The following is a 24,488-nucleotide window of genomic DNA, read 5'->3' as shown; positions in this document are numbered from 1 at the left end:
ACTCCAGTATTCTTGCTGGGAAAATTCCATAGATGGAGATGACTGGTGGGTTCTAGCCCATGGGGTCGCAAAAGGCAGACACAACTAAGCACACATGCACAATACACAGCTGTATTCCAAAGTAAGCAATGGAGAGACGGAGACCACCAGGAGCTGACGGCACAGTGAGTGAGGAATAAACAGTAACAATCTCGAGCAGAGTGTGGTGACTGATAGATGCACAGGGGCTGTGGAAGCTCATTGGAGGCAATTTAACCCCACTCAAGAAGGATCAGGAATGTGTCTCCAGAGATGGTGTCTAACCTGGTAGCTGGCAGCATTTCCTCAGATGGACAGTAGAGGGAAAAGCCTTCCAGTCATTGGCAGTAGCAACTATACAGCACAAGCATAGAAGAGAGAGTTAAGCAAATGATGTAATTATGATTCCCACTGGCTGGAGTATAGATTGAAATGGAGGCATGAGAGATGGGGCTCTGCAAATTTAAATAGACCCGCCAATTTTACCTGCTTTTTAGATGGACCCGCCAATTTACCTGCTTCACGACCTTGGGCAACTCATTATAACCACTCAGACTGTGAACCATTCCCTGGGATATCAAAAGATACACAGTTTAATAAGCATCTATGGCACCTTCTCTGTGAGTCAGGCACTGTATCAGGTTGGTACTGGGCCTAAGGAAATCCCTACAAATCCCTACTCTCAGGAAGCACATGATCTCATGGAAGACAGACACTGTGCAACATGTTAAAGTTCTGGACAAAGCACCAGGGAGAAGGAGGCAAGAAATGCTGCTCAAAGAGGTGATGAGTAGGTATTCTACCCAGTGGACAGAGGGGAAAAAAAAAAAAAATTCAAATTAAGCAAAGGCAAGGAGGAAGGGAAAGGCACTGATGTAGTCACAGAACAGGTCATAAGGTAAGGTGCAGGAGAGACAAGGGGTGACTGTGACACCAGCCTGGGACACACGTGCCAAAACCCCTGTCTTGTCCATGACAGTGACAATCGATGTGCAAGCAAGGCCCAGGCCCAAGCAGGTTCATAGGTCATCACACTTTACGTGGGGCCTCAAAGACAAGCCCTCCAAGTAACATCGCCATCTGGCATCTAGTCTGGGCCCAGTTCTCCAGCACTCCAAAGAGACGAGCTTGAGGGTCCTGGGTGGAGAACAAGTCCAGCCTTTCATGTCACATATTGGGAAACTGAAGCCTGAAGGGGCAGGGTGACTTGGCCCAAACCCTGAGGTTAAACAGTCGCTTGTGACAGACAAGGGCCACAGAGCGCCCTCTTTGGCTCCCAAGAAGCACCGAGACAATGAGACAAAGGGGTGGTCAATGTTGTACGGCCGGCCGATAAGGCAAGTTTGCAAACTCCGGAACCACACCTCCCGCCCTTCTCTCCAGCCAGTACCTTGCGGACGCTGTCTCCTCCTTCCCTTCCTCTTCCGGCTCCTCCCCTCCGGCCGGCCTGCCTCTTCCGGTTTCTCTTCTGAAGACACGCCCCTTCCGGTCTCTCCCCTAAAGAACTCCCCCCCTTCCGTTTTCTTCCTCCAGGAGCCCTTTTCTTCCGCTTTTCAACTGAGGCTCCGCCCCCGTCTTCCCTCGCGTAGCGGAGAGACTTGCTCTAGGTTGCCTGTCCCCGGAAGTGACGGAAAGGCCCTACCCCTCCGGAAGTGACAACAGAAGTGCCCTTGACCGGTGCGTAGGGACCCGCTGTACATCCCTCCGCTCTCGCTGCAGGGAGGTAGGAGGCCCTTGGGGTGGCTCGAGGTGGTGTTGCGGCTGAGGCACCCTGCGGGCGTTTTCCTGTGCGGGACAGCGGCCCAGCGGGCGGAGACCCTGCAGGGAGAACCTGCTTTCTGAGGAGCCGGGGTCCCTGCTGGCGTCCAGTCCCAGTTCCCCAGTTCCTTCTACACACACGTCCCTCCTTTTTAGTTCCCCCACACTCCTGCCCCCACACCTCTTCGTTGCTCCCTGAATTGTTGTGTTTCCTCTTTCCTGATCCTTTGACAACCCTCTCTTTGTCTTTAATGTTCCATTAAAACACTTTTAAGAAGAGTAATCGATGTAGTAAGAATTTCTCAGACCGCCTTGGGTTCCATTGTTGACTCTCATTTAATAATGTAGTTTGGTCATGTCACAATTTACCTGAGCCTCGGAATCCTTTTGAGTGATAGCATTATCGAAACCTTTTCAAGGTTGATCTAGGAAGACTATAATGTATGTAAGATACCTGACTGTTGGCGGATGCTCTGTAAATATTGGTTCCTCCTTCTCTGGTATTGTAATTCCATAATATCCTGATTCGGTGGTTGTTGACACAGTTTTCTCCTACTGATTTTGTTTTTTTTTTTTAACCTGTGCTAGTTATTGATTCCTTCCCTTTGATTTTTTACTCACCTCTACTCCAGAAATCTTATGTATTATTTTCCAGCGTTTTACTTCTGGTCCTGCATCTTGACGCCCCCCCCCCCACCACCACCATACTCCCACATGCCTTTTTATTGTTATTATTTCCTGATGTGTTGACTGCCCCCACTGTCCCTGCCTCTTCCCCTCACAGATGGCTCAGCGACTTCTTCTGAGGAGGTTCCTGACCTCCATAATCTCCGGGAAGCCCTTTCAGAGTCGGTGGGCACCCCTTGCCTCCAGGACCCTGCAGACCACACAGTACAGTCCTGGTTACCTGGCAGGAACACCCAGCCAAGCCCGGTCTATATACACCACCAGAGTCTGTTCAACAACCTTTAACATCCAGGATGGACCTGACTTTCAAGACCGAGTTGTCAATAGTGAGACACCAGTGGTTGTGGATTTCCATGCACAGTGAGTCCTGGGGGTTCGCGGAAGACTGGGGTATCACTTATTCAGATATTTGTTTATTGAGAGGCTTCAGTGTCTCAGTACTCCATTTGATACTTCTCATACATGGACTCGGGGTCACAAAGAGTCAGATACAACTAAGTGAATGAAGAAACAACAACATATGTAGACTCATTACAAAGGTTGAGGAGACCCAATCCCTTCTCCCAAAGATTACATGTAGTTTATAGGAGACAGACTAGTAAACAGTCTTCAAAACTCACTCTGTATATCTATGGCTGATTCATGTTGATGTATGACACAAATCAATGCAATATTGTTAAAAAGTTATCTTTCAATTAAAAATAACTTAAAAAAAAAAACAACTCACTATGATCAGTGCTTGGAAACACTTATATTCTGTATCTCATTGCCTGAGAGGCTCAGGTCATTTTCAACTTGAACCAAATCAGGTTCAAAGAAATCAGGAAAAACAAATGCCTCTAGCATCATCTGACCTTTGGTGTATACCAAACGTATACAGAACCCTGCAGAAAGTTAGTTTTATTTTAACATCTTGCCCCCCACACTGGAAAGGGCTGGCAAAAAGTTTTCAGTACCATTGCAGTGGTGCCCACACTTGCAGGCCATGAGCGGAGAGTTTCTTTCCAATGCTGTATGAGTTTGTCTTAGCGATATTTAAGTGCCTGTGGTCTTCTGGTTGTTGGCCTGGCCTTCTTCATTTCTGGACCTTTGAGACATGGCTCGATGCCTGACTCCACAACTACTGAACAAACCCCTCAGAATGGGGCAGCCTGAAAGGAACCAGTGTAGCCTGAGTTAAAAGTTCGAAGGCCTTCTGGGCAAACCACTGACAGATTCTTTTACTTTCTTTCCTATTCTTTCTCTGACTCACCATGTTACCTTGGGCAGGCCATGTGGTGGCCTTGTTCCTTCCTGTCTTCACTTGTGGTAGGCGATAAAGTCTTGCAGACTGGGTTTTTAGGTGTTATGAGTTCATTTGTTGGAATCTCTGAATGCGAAGTGTTTTAAAGGCTGAGAATAAAATGGGAGTCACCAATAAGGATTCATGGAAGGCAGAGCTATCCTGCCGTCCTGGTCTGGTGAGCACAGCAGAGAGAGCTTCCAAAATGGATGAAGAGTGGGCTGATGCCTGTTCTTCCCCACCAAGAAAGCAGGGGGTGAGTTTGTTCATTTAGTGCTAGTCACTGTCCTTAGTGCCACATATTTAGGGATAACAGCCTAGGCTTACCACTTGGGAGGGAACATCTATGTCCAGTGCAGTCATGGCGGTTGGCCCAGGGCCTCAGGGATCACAGAGTAACCCGGGCTTTGGAACAGTCTTGGATGCAGTCGCAGACCTTGCACAATTCTTGCAACTTGTATGGGCCTCAGTTTCTTAGGAAGATTTTTTTTTTCCTTTGTAGGGTTAAGGGTTCTGAGTAGTAAAAGCTGAGGAGGCCCTGGCGCCATGACTGGCATGTCATGAAACTCCCTAGCCACTGGTTTCTGTTACCTTAGTTCTGAGGCTGTGAGGTGTTTGAAGTAACTCCGCAGCTTACAAAGCACATTTATCCACATCGTCTTAGTTAATTTCTCATCAGAGCTTTGACAGACAGTCTCTTTCACACAAGGAAACTGAGGCTTCAGAATAATCAGCTGATTGGTGAGGAAGCCTGTCTTTGAACCCAAACCTTTTAACTTCAAATCCCATTTTCCTCTATACAACAGTTTATTTCTTTTAGGTAGAGTGAAATTACTGAAATAACCTTTTTAAGAGTCTTAGGATGAGGCCCATGTTATTAGGAATCCAGGACCTGTGAAAATTCCCTAGTTGCAGAGTCTCCTGTAATTAACCGGCATGTCAGCGTTGCAGGTTAATAGTCACACACTGTAAGGAGAGGTGACGAGTGGCGAGAGTCCAGCAGAAAGACGTAGGACGGGGGAAGGTCCTAGATGACTATAGTTCATTGGGCGAGCACTTCTGTGATGGAATGCTTCTTTCTCCCCTTCCAAGGTGGTGTGGTCCCTGCAAGATCCTGGGGCCCAGGTTAGAGAAGGTGGTGGCCAAGCAGCATGGAAAGGTGGTGATGGCCAAAGTGGATATCGATGACCACACAGACCTCGCCCTAGAGTATGAGGTATGTATCGGCAGGGGATTGCTACAGGGCAACTGGTGGGGGTGCTTGGGGCCATGGGGTAGCTGGGAATGTCTTAGGGACCAGCAGGGAGTCAGTAAGGGGGTTTCCTGATTCTTTCTAGAGCTCTCAGGGGTTTAGAGCACTTTGCAGCTGTGACTCCATTAATCCTCTGAGCCTCCTGTCTCTCTTCAATACCTTTGGGAACTGGGATATATGACCCCAAACACCAGGTTTTTCTCTGAGTCTCAGGAAGTTGATGGCCCTCCCTCATTCATGAATTCATCCATTCATCCCTGCAGTGTGCCAGGCGTACATGATTCTGGCACAAAGATGAGCTCCTTGTCGCAAGGGGAGCAGGGAGGGGAGTAGACGGGACAAGGAATGCGTCATGTTAGAGGGACCCTCTGAGCGGAGTCGTGAAGAATGCACAGAGAAGAAGTCAGGGCCAAGAGCACACAGACACGAAGACGTGATCTGCCCTCCCGTGTTTGATTGGCTTGCCCATTTCTTCAGCAGACATGTATCCAGAGTGCCTTCAATGCTAGGGCTGTGACTCGGGGCTGAGGATGCAGCAATGAACAGAACTGACAGAGTCCCTGCCTTTGTGGAGCCTTAGTGCTAGTGTTTTAGGTTGGGCATCCACAAACTTGTTCTCTAAAGGACAAGATGGTACCTGTTTGAGGCTTTGTAGGACATCGGTCTCTTGCAAATGCTCACCTGTCTGGTAGCTCAAGGATAACCATAGAATCTAAATGAATGGGCACAGCCATGTGCCAGCAAATCTTCATTTACAAAATTCTAGGCGGCGGGTTTGACTTGTGGGCCACAGGTCACTGTTCCCTATTTCAGATAATAAGTGTCCTGGGAAAAAAGAAATCAGGAAGAGCAGGTGGGAGTGCTGGGCCTAGGGCAGGGAGGGTTTCCTTTTTTTAAAGGGTTGGGTAGGGACGGCCTCACTGAAAAGCTCAACCATCTGAGCAGAGACCTGGAAGGAGTAAAGAATGAGCGGTGCAGCTCTTTGGAAGTGGATTCTGGCAGAGCAGACATCTTTTACAAAGACCCTGAGGTCAGGGTCTCACACATTTGCTCAGAGAACATCAAGGCCTGCATGCCTGGTGCAGAGTGGGCCGGAAGAGGAGTAGCAGGAAATATGTGGATATGCGGCATCCTCTGGGCCGTGGAGACACTGTCTTTGGAGAACAGGGAGTGTTCCATGTGGCTGGTTGGCCACGGTGAAGGGCTGAGCAAGGAGTGAGCAAACAGGCAGCTGGGAAGGCCGACTGCAGCCTCATTGGGAGGAGCCTGAATAACCATGCTGAAGACAGTCGTTACAGAGCTAAGGTCACACACCTCATGGCCTGTGGGTCACATCTGGCTCACTGACTTGATTGGTCTGGCCCTCGAAGTGGTTTTGTTTTGGACTGGATGCTAATATTTAAACTAAGAAGATTTCGTGTGAAAATCCATATTTCTGGTTCTCTTGAAATATCTGGATTGGGCCATAGTGAACCTTCGCTCTTTCTTGGTGGTAGTGATGAAAGAGGTGGCCTCTCCCTTTCTCAGACTTTGGAAGTCCATGTTTGATTCCCTTGAGACCAGATCAAGTAGAGGTGCCTATCCTCCACAGTCCCTGTGGCAGGAAATGGGTGGGGGCAGGGTGAGACTCGGCTGGCTGCCCCCAGACCTGAGGCTGGGAGTGGTCCCTCAGGGAAAGCCAGGGTGCCCTGACCAGAGGCAAGGGCAAGAGATGCTGGGCAGTCAAAGCCACGGATGATGACTGCAGGTGGTTGGGGGATGTTACCCCAGTAAGACTGCCCACAGCACTGAGTGACCAGAGCGGCTTACAGGGCTCAGCTCTCCCACTGATCGCTCAGTCAGGGAGACACTGGTCTGGCCATTTAGTGGCCCCCAGCTTTCGCTGCTTGTCCATCCCTCCCCAGAGACCCACGGGAGCTGTGGGAGTGGGTGTGGCCTTCCAGTGTGAGTTAAGGCCTGGAGCTCCTGGCCACCCCAGGACGACAGACAGACTCCGCATGTCTTAGGCTCCCTCCCTTCTGCTACCACAGCTTTGGGCTCAGCCAGTGAAACTTAGGCTGACACATCTCAAGCACCAACCGTGCCCCAGGACCTGTGGTAACTATAAGGATACAAGGGGTAACCCAGTTCCTCCAGCTGTGGTCACACAGGTGGTGAGAATTCCCAGGACCACCTTGCCTGCATTGCCAGGAGTCTGCGTTCCTGGTGACTTAGGGCCTGACCCTGAAGTCCTGTGGTTAAGCCTGGAAAGTGTGTGGCAGGGAAGGGAGTTCTCTTGAGGGTCTTCTCTGTCTCTCCGCCGTCCAGAGAGTACATGGGTCATATAGAGGGACCTCAAGCTGCTGGGCCCATGTCACCTGGACACAGCCTTTTGGTCTTGCCAGGTCCTGAGCTGACCAGATGCCAGGTCATTGTTGGCTTAGGAAGCTCCCGCAGAAATTCTTCCTAACCCCTCCCCTATCCCCTTCCTTCCTTCCTTCACACCTGGTGTTTTGGAAGAGAGTCTGAGGACGTATCAGCTAAGGGATCCATAGTTCCTCCTGGGACAGCTTCCTCCAAGGCCTGAAGGCCTTTTCCAAATGGTGAATGAACTTGGAGAAGCTGCTTTAAATCATATTCAGGGAATTCGGGGCTTCTCCCCAAACTCTTCTGCCATCCCCAAGCCCAGCACACACTCTCAGGGTGCATCTCCTTCCTTGCACAAATTCCTCTCCCCTGCCACCACACTCTATGCTTCCGTTAACTGTCCACCCTAGAACTTTACCATCTCCCAAAGGAGAGAGGAGGGAAAGTCGCCCAGGGCCTTGGGGTGTGCCTCCCCCACACACACACTGCCCTGAGCTGGGCAAGTGAAGGGCCCTCTTCTTCCCCACCTCCTCAGGTTCTCTGGCTGGGCATTCCCCGATCGTTCAGATCCTGCAGAGAAAGAGTGGCTCAGGGTGTGGACTTTGACCCTTAATGCTGTCCTCTGGGGCTTCTGATGTTCACCTCACACATGGAGTTTCATTATTTATTTCATCTTGCAGAGAATGCCCTTTAAACAGCATTTTCAGAACAACCAAATAGCAATAATCTTACCATCCAAAGAAATCACTGCCAACATTTGGGATACCTTGTTTGGGTTTTTTGTTTGAAATTTTTTAATGGTCCATATAACCTCACAGTGGAGAAGGAAATGGCAGCCCACTCCAGTATTCTTGCCTGGAGAATCCATGGGCAGAGAAGCCTGGCAGGCTACACGGGGTCACAAGAGTTGGACATGACTTAGCAACTCAACCACCACCACCACCATAACCTCACAGACAGTTCGTTGAATCATAGTATTTCAGAATTACTGAAATAATACACAGTACTTTAGTCATTGGTCTTCCATGGTAGCTCAGTGGTAAAGAATTCACCTGCCAATACAGGAGACCTGGGTTTGATCCCTGGGTCAGGAAGATGCCCCGGAGAAGGAAATGGCAACCCACTCCAGCATTTGCTTGAGAAATCCCGTGGACAGAGGAGCCGAACGGGCTAGTCAGTGGGGTCACAAAGAGTCGGACCCAACCTAGCGACATAACAATAGCAAGTGCTGCGGCTGTCCCCAGGAGGCCCTTCACAGTTCACAGATGGAGGAAGTTGGGCTAAGACAAGGCAGGCAGCGAGCACAGGGGCATTGTGGACGGGGTGGGGACACATACACACACACACGTTACCTCTCCTGGGTTCCTGGGGCCTTTAGCCAAGCCTGGACCACCTCCACGTGGCTTCCTGAGCAGGAGGAAGTCAGCACATTTTACTGCATCTTTTCACCTCTTCCATGGCCCCTCACCAGCCTCAGTGGCACCAGGATTGAGAGGGAAGTTGAATTCTTGCTATACCACAGTACCCTGAAACTCATAACCATTCCAGAAGAATGTGCGAAGGCCCTGTGGACTTCCATTTAAGGCAGTCTTTACAAACACCAGCCCCTCCAGATTTGTGAGCCGAACTCAGGGTCAGCAAAGCCACCTCCTCGTCCATGGGGTTGAGGAGAGTCCAGTCATAACCCAGGTATCCCTGCAGTGTTCTGGGAGATCCTGCTCTGGCAGGAGCTTGGCTCTGTGTGTGTCTGTCTGTCTGTGTCTGTGTGTCTAGGCTCAGACTTCAAAGAACTCCCTTGATAAGTAATGACTAGACCTTGGTTGTCATGAAAATGCAGCCGCAGCATGTCTGCTGTACACCCAGAGCTATAGCACGGTCTGCGTGTGTAACCATGTGCATGAGTTTACACTAATGCGATTATCATACAGGGGATCATCTAGAATTCCGGAGGAAAACAGTCTACTCCAAGCCACCTCAGTGAGCATAGGGTCCTGCTTAGAGGGAGGACCTGTAAAAACAGTCAGACCTCTCCTTGGACGATGAGATACAGTTTCTTCTCAGTTAAAGAAGCACAGAACTGGCGTGAGGCCCAGCATGTACACAGTGGAGCAGTTGGTGCCTGAGCCTCTGGGGCTCCGTGGAGAGTGGCCAGGTGCAAGGCCGCTGCCTCCACAGACCACTAGAGGGCGCGAGAGACAGCACGTGCGGGCCCTGGGGCGCCTTCTGGACCCAGAAACTGGCAGCCACGTGCTGGACCCTTGTGCTTCCTGCCATCAGCCACGCCAGGGGCAGGAGTGACAAGGACAGGAGCCAGTGGTTGGACCGTGACAGGGACACACGCCAGCCCACCACCGCCAGTGGGTCTGTCTGCACATTGCCTCTGAGAAGTGGGTCAGTTGGCACCCACAGCAGCCCCAGGACAGTCCTTGAAGGGGCCTGAGGCTCGGTCATACAAAGCCTCTTGGGAGAGGAATGCACAGCCTACCGCACAGAGTCAGTAAGTGCGTGGGGGTGCCTGCGATACGCCCCGGCAGGCCCGCACTTCTGTTTTGTAACTGCCATGTACGCAGTTACAACATTCTGAACCTTAAGTCTGGCCTCCCAAGTGACTCACCAGCAGGACCGCACTTGGAATATGTGACAGCCTGGTATGTTTTAGAAATCACTGTTGTTGCTTTGTAGTTAACTTGTATGTAAGAAAAGTCTGTGTTTATCTTGTTCTGTTTATATGGTTTTTTTCATCAAATGCCCACAGATACCAGGCGCGGCGCCCAAGCAGCAGAAAATACGCCATGCCAGAGCAGGTCTTCGGCCTCATTTATGTACCGTGTAATCTATACAAGTCCCCTGGGGGAGCTTCAGAAAATGCTTCACAGGCCAGGAATGTCCAGCCCCCTAATAAATAAACATCAGCTCTCAAGGCTGAGCCCCACCTCCCCCACTCCCAGTGTGAGTCAGTGAATTTCTGGACCCCGTTAACCATCATTACAGGGAGCCAGAGGAGCTTGCTTGGGGCCCTAGGTTCGAGCTGTGTGACGTGCCCGCTGTAGCCTTCATTTGTGGGGTGCTCCCTGTGTGCTCAGGGCAGGGCACTGTGCTGAGACTTTGCCTCAATTACCCCACTCAGCCCTCATACCCGCTAATTGAAGTCCCGGTAGTATCTCCATTTCCTGGTGAAAACACAAGACTTAGAGAATGGAGTGGCTCGCCCCAAATGGGTCAGGATTCAATCAACCGGCCCCAGAGCCTGAGCTCCTGACCACTCAGCCTTATATACAAACCTCTAATCTAGGTCCTAAAGCTTCACCAATGAGAGTCATCCTCATTTCACGGAAGAGGGCACCAAGGTTCCAAAGGTGGTGTGACCTGGCCAAGGTCCCCAGCTAAAGAGTGACAGGATTCTCCTGGTCTCCCCTGTGCCAGGCTGCCCCTCAGCTCCTCCCCGCCCCCAGCCTGGGCCTGCAGCTGCATGGGTTATTTTAATCTCTCCTGTCATTCCAGCCAAACCACTGGGACAGTGAGTCAGTCATGCGGTTGGTGGAGGAAGGGTGCAGCTGGGAGCCCACAGTGGAAAAGCTGCTCCAGCGGGTGGGCCCCCAGGCCCTGAAGCCCCCCTGCGCAAAGGGAGGGGCCTGCCTGTGGCTCTGGGCAGTCACTTCAAGGCCTGAGCCAGCAGCCCGCTCCCCAGAGCTTGGGGCTGATGTGGAGAAGAGCTCACTTCTGAGTGACGTGGCCTCTGTCCTCTCCACCCAGGTGTCAGCTGTACCCACCGTACTGGCCATGAAGAATGGAGACGTGGTGGACAAGTTTGTGGGGATCAAGGATGAAGACCAGCTGGAGGCCTTCCTGAAGAAGCTGATTGGCTGACAAGCAGGGACGCATCCTGACTGCCCCTGCCTGCCAGGGCCCCGAGGTCCCGGGGGGACCCCAACAGAACTCACCGCCCCTCTGTGCTGGTCCCTCCCGCCTCCTCCCTCTGTCTGGCCCCTGTGGGCCTGTGCTTTGGAGACCAGGCCTCCAAACATGGGAGCCTCAAGTGCTCCTGACCTGCTGCCCTCCAGGGTGGCCACCCAAGGAACAGGGCTGCTGCAGAACTGGGGCAGCTGTCTTCCCAGCCGCTCCATCTGCTCCCTCTGGGGCTTGAGGCCCTGCTCCCGGGATTCTGGGACAAAGCCCAGGGCCAATCTGCAGTAGCAGCTTCGTCCTGCCTCCCTGCTCCCTTCTGATCTGAGTCCCGGGGCCTGACTCACCTGCCTCCTGCATTTTTCTTTTCCTGCCGCTGTTTTGTGAAAAGACAAAGAAGGAAAAAAAACCCAGACAAGGGAGAGTAATAGATGTAACGCTCTCATTTTTTGTAGGTCTGTAATAAAGAACTTTATGTGATCCCTTCCACCTCCCGCGGTGAAGAACAGACCCTGGGCCCACACCCAGCCCCCCAGAGACACCCCTCCCTCTTTCCTCACAGGCGCCAGAGCAGCGGACATGTGTTGGGCTATGGGCATCCTGCAGACCCTTGACACTGGAAGGCTCAAGACACTACCCTCCCTCACCATTAGCTGGCCCTTTGGTTCTCTGAGGCGTCACTGTGAAAAAACTGGACCAATAAAGCTAGGGTTTGCACTATCGCCAGCTTCCGCTCTGTCTGGGCTCCGGGGGCACTTGTGACCCCTTCCCAGGCTGCTCCCGTGTTCCCCCTCTGACTCCCACCAGCCTCTTGTCCTTGGCCAGCCATTCCTGTGACTACTGCTGTTGTCAGTGGTGGCCACTCTTCCAGGGACAGATTTACACACACGTCAGGCAGAAGGGAGTTTGTGGCCCCCATTATGCATGGAGGCTCTTGGGGTGCAGAACCCATGCTTCTGCCCAGAGCTGGTTGCCTCTGAAGCCTGGGCTCTTGTCACTGATCCCCAGGGGCCGCCTCTGCTAAGCGGGTGCTCACTCCTGTGTGCACACTCCTCAGGAATCCTGGCTGGCCCCATGCCCATCCCAGCCCATCAGGAGGCGGGCTGTCCTTCCTGTGTGTGGGCAGGAACTCAAGAGGCTTTGAGACCAGGCTCTCCGCCCATTCTTGTTCCCAGGCTCCCCTTGGCCCATGGAGGAGGGTGCCGGGCAAACCAGGTTTCCAGCCAGCAAAGCCTATCACTTTTTCTCCTGTGGCCAAGCCACCCTTTTGCTCACTTGCCAGCTGAGAGACCCACCCTGTGGGTTGCAGGGTGTCCTTCCCCTTGGCCCAAGGGTACTGTGTGCACTCTTGGTGTTCTCAGTATCCCTGCTGGAACTACCTCAGTTACTGCGGGGTATTTGATGGCTCAGCCCCAGGACTGCCTTGGGAAGTCTGTGACAGGCGCCAGAGGGCAGGGTTAGCTCAGAAGCAAGGCCTGTGGCCTTGGGAAGGCCGCCGACCTGGAATCTGTCACAGGCATGTAAAAGGGAAGTAAACCAGCAACTGGCATTTGTGGAGAAAGGCCAAGAGCTGTGTGTAAGATGAATGAGAACAGGCAGTGCTGAGAGATGCTTCCTGGGTGCCAGGCGCTGTTCTCAGTACCTCCCCCACAGCAGCCCCACAAGTCGGGCACTCATCACTGCTCCCGTTAACACACCAGATCCATGGAGGGAGCTTGGGGACCTTGTCCAGGACACGTAGCCTCCCGACACCTGGGCTGGCTCTGCTCCTGCACTGCCCCCCTCACCTTAGAAAATGGAGTACGTGATCCTAACCCCACAAGAGCCTGACAAAGCTGGTAGCGTCAGCAATCTTTACAGAAGAGGCACTGATGCAGAGTTGAGTAACTCAAAAATGCCCAGCAAGTAAGGGCTGAGGCTTGAGTTCAGAGCCGAGCACCATGGTGCCCAAGCCTGGGCCCTTCCCTTGCCATTGGCCACCACAGCCACTCCTTAAAAGGTGCCCTTCGCCAAGCACTTTCTCTGTGCATGACCTCATTTAATTCCTCTCTGGTGAAGCAAGTGTTTCCACATTACAAGTGAAGGAACTGGTTTGGGGAAATTGACTTGCCCAAGGTCATATCTAAAAAGTGACAAGGCCAGATTTGAACCCAGGTGGGGGGCTGGCCTCTCTGCCCAACCAGAGTAGGTGTGGAACTGGGCTGGCGAAAGCCTCAGGGCGGAGGCAGGGCCCCTGCACTGCCCGGAGCTCCCTGTCCTTAAAAGGTGTGCTGCGGGGCGAGGTGAGCTGGAGAGGCTGCCTCCCGCTTGGCATCTCTGCCCGTGAGGCTGTTCGTGGCGTGAGTCACTGGCTGTGCACACAAGATCCTCAGGGTGATCCCGTTTGACTAATTCCACGGCGCTGATCTCACCGGGACGCTGCTGGCTCTGCATCCCCAGCCCCACTGTTGCTGCCCTCTGGGTGCCTCGGGCTTCTGGGCCCGTGAAAGAGGGGTTATGAGCATGCAGCTTCGGGGCCTGGCAGCCACAGGGACACCCCCGACCCCTCTGAAGCACGGACACCTACAAAACGCTCTCAGCACTGAGACGTCCCGGCATGTGGCCTCTGTACCTCTACTCCTAGTAACAAGTTCACCCAGTTGATCTGGAGGCAGAGATGGAAGCTTGAGTTTGTAGAGTTTATGTTCTCTGCTGTGACCCCACCACTCCCCTGCCGGGCAGTTCTTCCCATTACACAGATGAGGAGACAGAGTGCCAAGTGACACCAGTGGAAAGGCCAAGACCTTATTTCCAATAGGATTGCTAAGTGCCAAAGAGCCTTAGCAGGTCTTAGAAGCACTTGATTGGATGAATGGTGGTCATTCTTGTGGTGCCTTCTGAACACGGGAGGGAAAGTGACCACAGCTTCAAGAAGCCTGCACTTTAAGTTTGTTTGTTTTTCAGTATTTATTTATTTGACTTTAGTTGTGGCACATGGGATCTTTAGTTGTGGCATGTGGGATCTAGTTCCCTGACCAGGGGTCAAACCCAAGGCCTCCTTCACTGGGCACGCAGAGTTTTAGCCACTGGACTACCAGGGAAGTCCCAGTTTGTTGTTGTTTAGTCACTAAGTCGTATCCAACTTTTTGCAACTCAGGACTGTAGCCCACTGTCTATAGGATTTCCCAGGCAAGAATACTGGAGTAGGTTGCCATTTCCTTCTCCAGGCAGGTGGATGCTTTACCACTGGTCCACCTGGGAAGCGCTTAGCTTTAAGACAACAGAGCAAGGGGTGGTGGGTCACCCTGAACGAATGTCAGAGTGTGAGGAGGCCTGGAGTATCGTCCAGACCCTCAGAAGGGCGCAGAGAGGGGGAAGGCTTGCCCAGGTCACAGAGTGTTTGTGATGGTTGAGACCTGAAGCCAAGTGCCTTGACTTAGCCAACCCTAAAATGGAAATGAATCATGGCCTTTTCTTCACTGGGCTCCAGGAGTGGGGAGCAAGCAGGCCGGCAGTGTCTCTGAGAAGGGCAGTCTGCGGGGTCATGACCTGCTGGCCAAGGGGATGTTCTTGGGGCTGTGCCTGTGCCCGGCCCAGCACGCCTGGCCTTGGGTGAAGGTCCCACGGCAGCTCAGCCACTGCCCCAGCCGCCTGGGGAGGGCTTCTCCGGTAAGTGAAGGTAATTTGGCCAGGCTACCGGAAACCTTAATGTGCAAGCCATGGGCTGGAAGGGTCCAGAGAACAATGTCAGCAGAGGGCAGGATGCTGTGAACGAGCCGGACTTCCAGGCACGCTGTCGCAGTTCCTCTCTGCTGCCTGGAACACCGGGTGCAGGCGTGACCCTGAACCCCGGTCCCCAGCCTGGCTTATACATGGCTCTGTCAGAAATCTGGGAGCCTTCCCTCCCAGCTTTTTGGAAGCTGGGTGCCGCCACCAGCCACCACACGATGGTGTAAGTCGGAAAGAAAGAACAGATCTGGATTCAGGTCCTGAATTCACCATCCACGATTGCGCGGCCTTGCACACACAGCCTCACCAGCCTCAGGCTCAGTTGTCACAGCAGCAAAATGGGGACAATGGTGGCTAGCCTTCCCTGAAGGTTAAATGTCATATTTGTCATCTCACTGAGCCCTCACAGTGAGGTAGGGACTATCATTATTGCCATTTCACAGATGAGGAAATTGAAGCCCAGGAAGCTTTAGTAACTGCATGAACAGGTATTGGAGCTCAGATCAGAACCCGGATATGCTTGATTCCAAAGTCTCTGGGTTCTCACCCATTAGCTATACAGCTTTCACTTTGGGGGAAAATTTTCCACCATTCTGAGCCTCGATTGCACCATCTTCAAACTGGGGCTAAAAATAATCACCATGAAAAGAGGATTAAACATGCTGGACCCCCTTGCGGGTGCTCAAGAAGTGTCCTTTGCTTTGCTTTTTCCCCTCCCCCAGCTTCCCCCACCTCTAAGCTCCATGTTAAACAGGAAACACCAGGCTTCCCGAGATAGAATTAAGGACCCCAGCACCCATGGGAGGGGCCTGTTACTGTGCCAGGCAGTGGGCCTTACCTTTGGCTCTGTGTCCTGGCTCTGACCCCCGCCACCACCCCCCTCCTGGTGGTGACCTCACCCTTGGAGAATGCCCACTGGAATTCACCCTGAGTCTGGTCCCCTGGTCTCCATGCCTCTGAGCCACTTCTGACCCAGCCTCTCGCTCAGTCTCTAAGCCAGCCATCCACACAGCCACCAATGGGTGTGAGCCAGGATGCCGTTGCTACACAGCTGCTAGTTGGGTCCCCATCTTCGGCCGGCTTCCTGGCTGACCACAGGCATGTAGCTGTCTGTCTCTGGCCGGCTGCCTGCCTCAACCACGAGCAGGCAGGCAATTTGGCATGGATCCCTTTGTGTCCCACGTTGCCAGGTGTACCACCCACATCTAACCCTCCCAACACCCACCTGAGGTAGCAACCATTGTTCCCATGTCACAGACGAGGAAACTGAGGCCCAAAGAGATGGTGTGATGTGCCCAGGAACGAGAGAATGAAACAAGAGTATGGGGGGCCAGACCCCTCGGCCTCCCCCTTGGCCACTCTCCGATCCCCAGGGGAGTCACAGCATCCCTGTTCTCATGCCAAGAGTGGGGATTTGGGGCCTCTCTCCTTCATTTGCCTTCACCACCCTGGCCACAGGCAGGAGGCAGAGGAGTCCTTTGCTTAGGAACTACTCCCAAAGCTGCAGTATGCCCTCTAGTCCCAACACAGTGGCTTCACTCACTAACCTCAGCCAGCTGGTGTATCTGGATGCCTCTCTGGGCTGCCTGATGCTAGGAATTAGGAGTCAAAGCAGAGGAGGACAGAGCCCTGGCCCTCAAGAATCCTACAGCAAACACATGGATACAATGTAAAGTATAAATGCCAGAGTAGCAACAAGTAACAAATACCATCATAATGATAAAGCACAGAAAAAGTGGAAGCCCTGATAAGGAGCAAGGTTGCAGGGCTGGGTAATACATAGAGGGATTTTGTTTGGGAGAATTGGATAAGAGTCAGAGGCAGGTACTGGGAAGAGTATTTCAGGCAGAGGGAACAGCATGTGCTAAGGCACAGAGATGGAAAAATAACATGACTTTTCTGTCCCAGGAGGAAGGCGAGGATGCCAGAGGCTGAGTAGGGCACTGCCAAGGGGGATGGAGCAAGGCTTTGAATAGGGCCTTGGAGGCAGAAAGACCTGGTTCCAGTGAAAGCCATCCCCCTCACTAGTCAATCCTCATCTTTCCTCATCTCTGAAATGGGAAGATAGGATATAACCCTTATGGTTGAGAGATTGACATGAGACAATGTTGGAGCATAGTGCTGTTTTGTGGTAAGCATCATGTTGAAAGTATGTAGGGTGCTCACTTCAGTAGCACATATACTAAAATTGGAATAATACAGAGATTAGCATAGCCCCTGTGCAAACAAGACATGCAAATTTGTAAAGTGTTCCACATTTTGCAAAGAAAAAAGTTTCTAGGACTTCCCTGGTTGTACAGTGATTAAGAATATTCCTGCCTGAGGAGAGGGGAGGAGAGGGTGAGATGTATGGAAAGAATAACACGGAAACTTTCATAACCATATGTAAAATAATTTGCTGTATGGCTCAGGAAACCCAAACAGGGGTTCTGTGTCAACCTGGAGGGGTGGGATGGGGAGGGAGATGGGAGGGAGGTTCAAAAGGGAGGTGATATATGTATACCTATGGCTGATTCATGTTGCGGTTTGACAAAAAACAACAAAATTCTGTAAAGCAATTATTCTTCAATTAAAAAATGAATTAATTTTTTAAAAAAAGAAAAGAAAAGAATATTTCTGCCAAAGTAGGGGACACAGGTTTGATCCCTGGTCCAGGAAGAACCCACGTGCCTGGGAGTAGCTATGCCCATGCGCCACAGCTACTGAAGCTGCGTGCCCATTTCTTGCTCCATGAGAGAAGCCGCCTCAACGAGAAACCACAATAAAGAGAAGCCCCCACTTGCCACAACTAGAGAAAGTCCATGCCTAGCAACAAAGACCTAGTGCAGCCAAATTAAAAAATATTTGTGCTGTTGAAGTAAGCTCAATCCCTCAAACCAGAGATTGAAGCCATGGCCCTTACATTTCACTGGACCACCAGGGAAGTCTCCCAAATTTTATTTTCATACAAGGTTACCAGTCATATTGGGTCATTTAAATGATCATTCTTAAATGATTAAATTGGATCATTTAAATGATCATCAAAAATGATCAAATAAAGTTCATTTTAACTTAATTACCTCTGTCATCTCTTTTTGCCTTTTGACCACCTGGAGCAAAGAGCAGACTCATTGGAAAAGACCCTGATGCTGGGAGAGATTGAGGGCAGGAGGAGAAGGGGACAACAGAGAATGAGATGGTTGTTTTAGGTAGTTAGAATAGGAAACAGGAGTCCAGAATGGGGTGGCTAAAAGATAAGAAAGGGGAAAGCCCCTGAAAATAGAACAAAGAAAGGTCCGAGGAGTGAGGACCTCTGGTAGAATAAACAACACTCCTGGCTAGCCCAATTTACATAGGGCAGGCCTAGGGGGAAGGACCTCAAGTAGAACAAACAACACTCCTGGCTAGCCCAATTTACATAGGGCAGGCCCAGGGGGGGAGGAAAAGGCATATGAAAAGAGGAGCCAAAGGGCCAAGGTCTCTCTCTCTCTCCGCCCCATCCTCGAACCCACCGCTGGGGGCACTCCCCCACTTTCTTCTCTGCGTGTCTTTGGGTCGGCACGCCTCAAGGATGGATTTTCCTACTATTTTCTAAATAAAATGGAGCTGTAACACTGATTTGTCTAAGAGCTATAACATGGTCTGTTCGAGACCTGAGAGCTATAACACGGTCTGTCCAAGACCCAAGAGCTGTGATGCGTCGAGGGCTTTAATGTCCGTCACTCCAAATCTTTGCTGTGACGAGACAAGGACCAAGGAGCATACACTCGTCTGGTAGTTGGATGGCATCACTGACTCGATGGACATGAGTTTGAGCAAGCTCCGGGAGTTGGTGACGGACAGGGAAGCCTGGTGTGCTACAGACCACGGGATCACAAAGAATCGAACACAACTGAGCAAATGAACAACCACCTCTGTAAAGGCCATATCTCCAAATACAGTAACATTCTTTTTTTTTCTATGCTACATTTTTAACCACATTCTGGGGTGCTGGGGGATTAGGGCTTCAACAGATGAATTTGAGGAGACACAGATTAGGCCATAACAGCCTGTTATGGAGTGTAACAGTAGTGTCTAACACGGGGGTTCCAGGCACTGCTTGTTTAGATACTCTGTGTATTAACTCCTTCAATACACACATAACCCTAGCAGGTAGGTCCTATTGTGATGAGATGCTTATGGATGAGAAAACTGAAGCTCAGAGCAGTTTAGTGACAGCCTCAGGTCACAGAGCTGGGAAGGGGCAGAGACAGGATATGAACCAGACAATCCGACCCCCCAGGGTCCCACTCTCCTCCCTTCCAGCCTTCCCACCACCCCACAGCAGTGGCTCTCTGCATCCCCACAACCATCCTTCAGGATATCCCGGGCTGAGGATCGTTGCTCAGCTAGGATCACACCCTTAACTTTTCCCTCACCATCCAACATTTAGGTACTTTTTAGTTAACTTTTTTTATCCATTATTACAAGGCCGGAATGAACAAGTTCAGACACAGAGGTTATTTCTTCTTTGGGATTTTATAGATGTGGGACTCCCAGGTCAAAGGGAATATTTTATGATGATTGAGAACCTCAGAAAAGTGTTCCTGGGCCTGAAACCTGAGCTGGAGCTGAGCACCTGCACCGCCCACCTACTTTGGGGGAGGGGAGACGGAGATGCAGGAATGCCATCAGACCTGCCCCACCTCAGCCACCATTTAGTCCCTGCCACTTTTGCCTTAGAAAGTCCCAGGCCCCCCAAATTCTGGCATTTCTGACACTTCCCAAGCCCAAAGTAACAAAGTTGTTTGTTCTTTTTTTTTTTGACTGAGCTGTACTGCATATGAGATCTTAAGGATCGAACCCTTGCCCCCTACTTTGGGATCGCAGAGTCTTAACCATTTTTATAAAGATCTGCTGATGGTCATAGGTCTGGGATGGGACCTGGGATGTGCATTATTAAAGCTCTCGTAATTCAGATGCAGAGGATCCTGGTCTAGGCTTTGAGAAAACACAGTTCTGAGGATCAAAGCCCTCTTTAAGCCACTCCTAGCTCCTAGCTAGGCTCCTAGCTGCTCCTAGCCCAGCTCTTCCTTGAACTGCCTTCCACAGGGCTGAGGACAGAGAGGACAACCGAAGATGAATGAGCACAGGAATGGCTGGAGCATGCAACCTCCCAGGGGGTGTTCCACACCTTGCCTTGTGCCTGGTCTTGTCCTCACCCTTATCCCACCTCCTGGACCTCATTACACCTTCTGGCTCAGCTGGTAAAGAATCTGCCTGTAATGAGGGAGACCTGGGTTCGATCCCTGGGTTGGGAAGATCCCCTGGAGAAGGGTAATGCTACACACTCCAGTATTCTGACCTGGAGAATTCCATGGACTGTATAGTCCATGGGGTCACAAAGAGTCAGACATGACTGAGCAACTTTCACTTTCAGGGATAAAGAACACACCTGCCAATGCAGGATACATGAGACATGTTGGTTCAGTCCCTGGGTCAGGAAAATCTCCTGGAGAAGGGCATGGCAACCCACTCCAGTATTCTTGCTTGGAGAATTCCATGGACAGAAGATCCTAGTGGGCTGTAGTCCACAGGGTTGCATGAGTCAGACATGACTGAAGCGTCTTAGCATGCATGCATGTTCTCTCCTCACATAGGGGGCTTGGCTGAACCCCAACACCTCTGCCACTTCCCCTATGATTCTGGGCACCTCTCTGTGTCCCTGGGCCACCAAGTACTCCCCCTCTTGAGATGGATGTATTAGGTACTCTCATGTTATTTCCTGCATTAATCATTTCCATATCACAGGGAACCTAAAACCTATTGGTGTCATTTTGAGGTTAGGGGGACAAAGAGCTCCTTTATGTCAGCGTGGAGGAGAATTCAACGAAAACAAAGGGGTAGACATGCATGCTAAGTCACTTCAGTCGTGTCTGACTCTGCATGCCTGTGGATGCAGACCCCTGTGTAGCCAGCCAGGCTTCTCTGTCCATGGAATTCTTTAGGCAAAAATACTGGAGTGGGTTGCCATTTCCTCTTCCAGGGAATCTTCCCTACTCAGGGATCAAACCCACGTCTCTTATGTCTCCTGCATTGGCAGGCGGGTTCTTCAAAAGTGGTAAATAAGAAGTGATTTTATCAGAACAGGATGCTTGTGAGATTTACAAGTGGGCAGGTGAGAAATGCCACACCCAGAGAAGTTAGTGGGCTACAGTTATATAATCAAAGAAAAAGTGGGGAGGGGGCGAAAATCTTCTTTGTCTTTTTTGAGTAGACATCACATTTCCATCATCAGTTCCTCCTCCAGATTGAGCAGGGGAGTTTTTTTGGTCCCTGCGTGATCAAGCTAGGTCCATAAATTGTTGTTTTTTATGTATGTAGAGAGCATGTCCTAGGAATCATTAACTTACTGAACTCACTGGGCAGGGTGTGGGTCTCATACCACCAATGTTTTATTGTTCTGCGGCATGTCCAGTGCTTCTGTTGCATGCTTTTGTTGTTAAGCAAGCCTGCTTGATTTTGTGGTTAAGCAAACCTGCTTTCTTTTCTTAAGTAATCATTAACTTACAGGGGGTCTGTCATATTTTCTATTTACAGTTCCCTAGTGGGAATAACTATTTAATCACCTCCTTTGTCCTTTCATTCTGTCCCTATCAAACCTGTGATGCTGAAATAAAGGAAGGAAGCTATCAAGGTTGGGCCAGGAGAGGGAGATGGAAACCAGAGAGGGTGTGGGCCTTGCTTGGAGTCAACCAGCAAGAGAAGAGAGTCCTGAGCTGGCTCTGGGTTTTCACTGTCTTTTTTTTTTTTAAGTTTTATTTATTTATCTGACTGTGCTGGGTTCTTAGTTGCAGCATGTGGGATCTTAGTTCTCTAAGCAAGGATCCAACCCAAGCCCCTGCATTGGAAGTGCAGAGCCTTAACCACTGGGCCACCAGAGAAATTCCCCCACCCACCCACACTGGCTGTTTTGAGGCTGTTCTTGACTGAGGTCGATAGGGAGGTTGATGGGGAGAGAGTATTTCTATAAGAGGGGCGGGGAGCGGGAACTAGTGCCCCTGGGGGTGCCTTCTCCATGTCTAGTCCCCCCCTCCAAAAGGCCTTGCCTTCCATGCCCACATTTGCTTGAATTGCTGAGTACTATATGGCTGGGGGAAGGAGGGGGGCTTCACGGTGGCTGCAAGTGAGGGACTGGCTGCCTAGCGGGCCTGGTTGGTGTTCGTTCAGCCCTTAGCCCTGACCTCCCAGCTACAGCCAGGCCCACGTCAGGGCTGCAGCTCTCAAGCCCACAAGAGTGCGTGTCTCCTGAGCGAGGGGGAGGCACACAGGCTATGTGGGGCCAGCCCAGGCCCTCCCTGTCCTGGCGCTGGCCCCAGGGTCTCTGAGGAACCAGCAGAGACCAGCTCCCCAGGACAGTGGCCCCAGAGGATGAGGCCAGCAGGGGCTGGGGCGGCCTGGGAAGATGAGCCTGTCTGCACGTGAGGCTGGGGCCGTGCCCTCACTGTGTTCGGAAGGGCTTGGCCTCTGATGCCTCCTCTCTGGAGGCTGCATTTCCCAGAACCTCGCTGGCCCTGAGTCATTGACCTCGGGGCAGGAAGGCCCTCAGAGAGACCAGCTCTCACTCCCTGGTTAATGGAGGAAACCAGGCCCAGTGAGGGGGAGGGGGAGGGGAGGAAGACGGGGTGGGAGCCGAAGGGCAGCTGGGGAGGGGCCAGGTCAGGAGGTGGCTCTTCAGAGACCCTTTGCCAGCTGGCCAGCCACCAGACGGATGCCACATGTCCAGGCGTCCATCTCCCCCCAGCAACTGAGAGCGCAGAGGGCAGGGCTGGCCGCCTTGTCTGGTCCCCAGAGTGGCCATGAGTCTGTCAAGGCACATACAAGTGTGGACATGCCCCCAACATTGTGCCGTGAGTCTGATTTGGGGTAAGAAAGAGTAAGAGGCCTTCCCAGGTGGCTCAGTGGTAAAGACACCACCTGCCAATGCAGGAGGCACAGGTTCGATCCCTGATCCAGGTGGATCCCACGCGCCACAGAGCTACTAAGCTCATGCGCCACAACTATTGAGACTGTCCTTTACAACCTGGGAGTGGCAACTACTGAAGCCTGTGGTCCCTAAAGCCTGTGCTCCACAACGAGAAAAGCCACCACGATGAGAAGCCCACACACTGCAACTAGAGAGTAGACCCCTCTCACAACTGGAGAAAAGCCCGTGCATCAGTGAAGACCCAGCACAGCCAAAAATAAATAAAATCATTTAAAAGAAAGAAAGAGCAAGAGGGATAATGATTTTCTTTTTTGTTTTTACCTGCCCAGACCCTCTGGACAGGAGGGCATTGTCTCCTCTCCAGGAAACTCACTAAAAAACTTGGGGACAATGACATGGGCCCAGGGGAGGGCAGAGGTGGGGGTCCTCAGAGACTAGGGTTTGGAACTTGATCTGGGGTGACCAACCATTCTAGTTTGCCTGAGACTTAAGGGTGTCCCTGGGACACAGGATTTTGAGTGCTAAAGGGGGAGAAGTCTTTTTTTTTTTTTTTTTTTTTGCTTGGGGGAGAAGTCTTAACTCTGCCACTCACAGTGTCACTTCACCTCTGCATGCCTCAGAGGTTCACCTGGACCATGGGATCAATAGCTATCCTGCACCCCTCCTGAGGTGCCCTGAATCTTAGGGTAGGAGTTGTGGAGGGAAAGTTAGAAGATACTATCTCCCAGCAACTACACGCATGCAAAGTCACTTCAGGTGTGTCCAGCTCTTTGCAACCCTGTGGACTCTAGCCTGTCAGGTTCCTCTGTCCACAGGATTCTCCAGGCAAGAATACTGGAGTGGGTTGCATGCCCTCCTTCAGGGGACCTTCCTGACCCAGGGATTGAACCTGCATCTCTATGTCTCTTGCATTGCAGGCTTGACCACTAGCACCACCTGGGAAGCTGTCTCCCAGCCTATGTGAAATCTATTTTCTCATTGTGAGTGGTGGCCATTCTGGTAAGAAACCACCTCCTCCCCTCCCACCACTGCCTGAATTTCAGTGCCTGAATTTCACTCACCACCAAGTACAAAAAATCAGCAGCTACTCTGTGCCAGGCACAGGGTACCCATGGGCAGAGAAGGAAAAGCCCAGCCCTCAGGGAACTCAGAGTGCGTGTATGGGTATTTAGAACACAGTCAAGTGAATCTGGTTAAACACCGTCTTGAGCATGGTATGGACATTAACTCACACACGGTAACATAGTTAGATGGGTATTATTTTGTCTGCATTTTGCAGATGAAGAAATTGCAGCTCAGAAAGATTGAGTTATCAGCAGAGAAGTCACAAGAAGGACACTAAGAGGCACCTTTTTGCAGCATGAGCATATGTCTGACTGTGTGCCCGGGAAAGGCTTTCTAGGAAGGAAGTGTGGGACACCATTGATGCCTCTAGGGAACAGCCCTGTGTGCTAAGCTTGAGAAGGTTGACACTGTAGGGATGAAATATTTTTCATTTCTTTCTTTCTAGCTTCTTTGGCTGGTATATTAATAAAAGATAGCTTAACAGGAGGAAAACAAACAAAAGTTTAATAATATATATACCTTCT

General features: G+C 51.3%; 1 protein-coding gene and 1 non-coding gene across 2 annotated transcripts; both read left to right on the top strand.

The window, feature by feature from the left end:
• The first annotated feature begins 1,655 nt into the window (after window positions 1-1,655).
• TXN2 (thioredoxin 2) lies at window positions 1,656-11,726 on the top strand. The gene is made up of 4 exons (XM_065939153.1): window positions 1,656-1,741; window positions 2,561-2,823; window positions 4,838-4,961; window positions 11,097-11,726. Exons 2-4 carry the CDS (start codon window positions 2,561-2,563, stop codon window positions 11,208-11,210), a joined length of 501 nt encoding a protein of 166 aa, XP_065795225.1. The 5' UTR covers window positions 1,656-1,741; the 3' UTR covers window positions 11,211-11,726.
• A 5,386-nt stretch (window positions 11,727-17,112) lies between these two features.
• LOC136156759 (U6 spliceosomal RNA) lies at window positions 17,113-17,216 on the top strand. Its single transcript, XR_010661242.1, has one exon. It is a non-coding gene; the product is annotated as a U6 spliceosomal RNA (small nuclear RNA).
• Window positions 17,217-24,488: the final 7,272 nt, after the last annotated feature.

Source organism: Muntiacus reevesi, chromosome 1 (assembly GCF_963930625.1).
Source record: "Muntiacus reevesi chromosome 1, mMunRee1.1, whole genome shotgun sequence".
NCBI lineage: Eukaryota > Metazoa > Chordata > Mammalia > Artiodactyla > Cervidae > Muntiacus > Muntiacus reevesi.
This window is presented reverse-complemented; position numbering and strand designations above follow the sequence as displayed.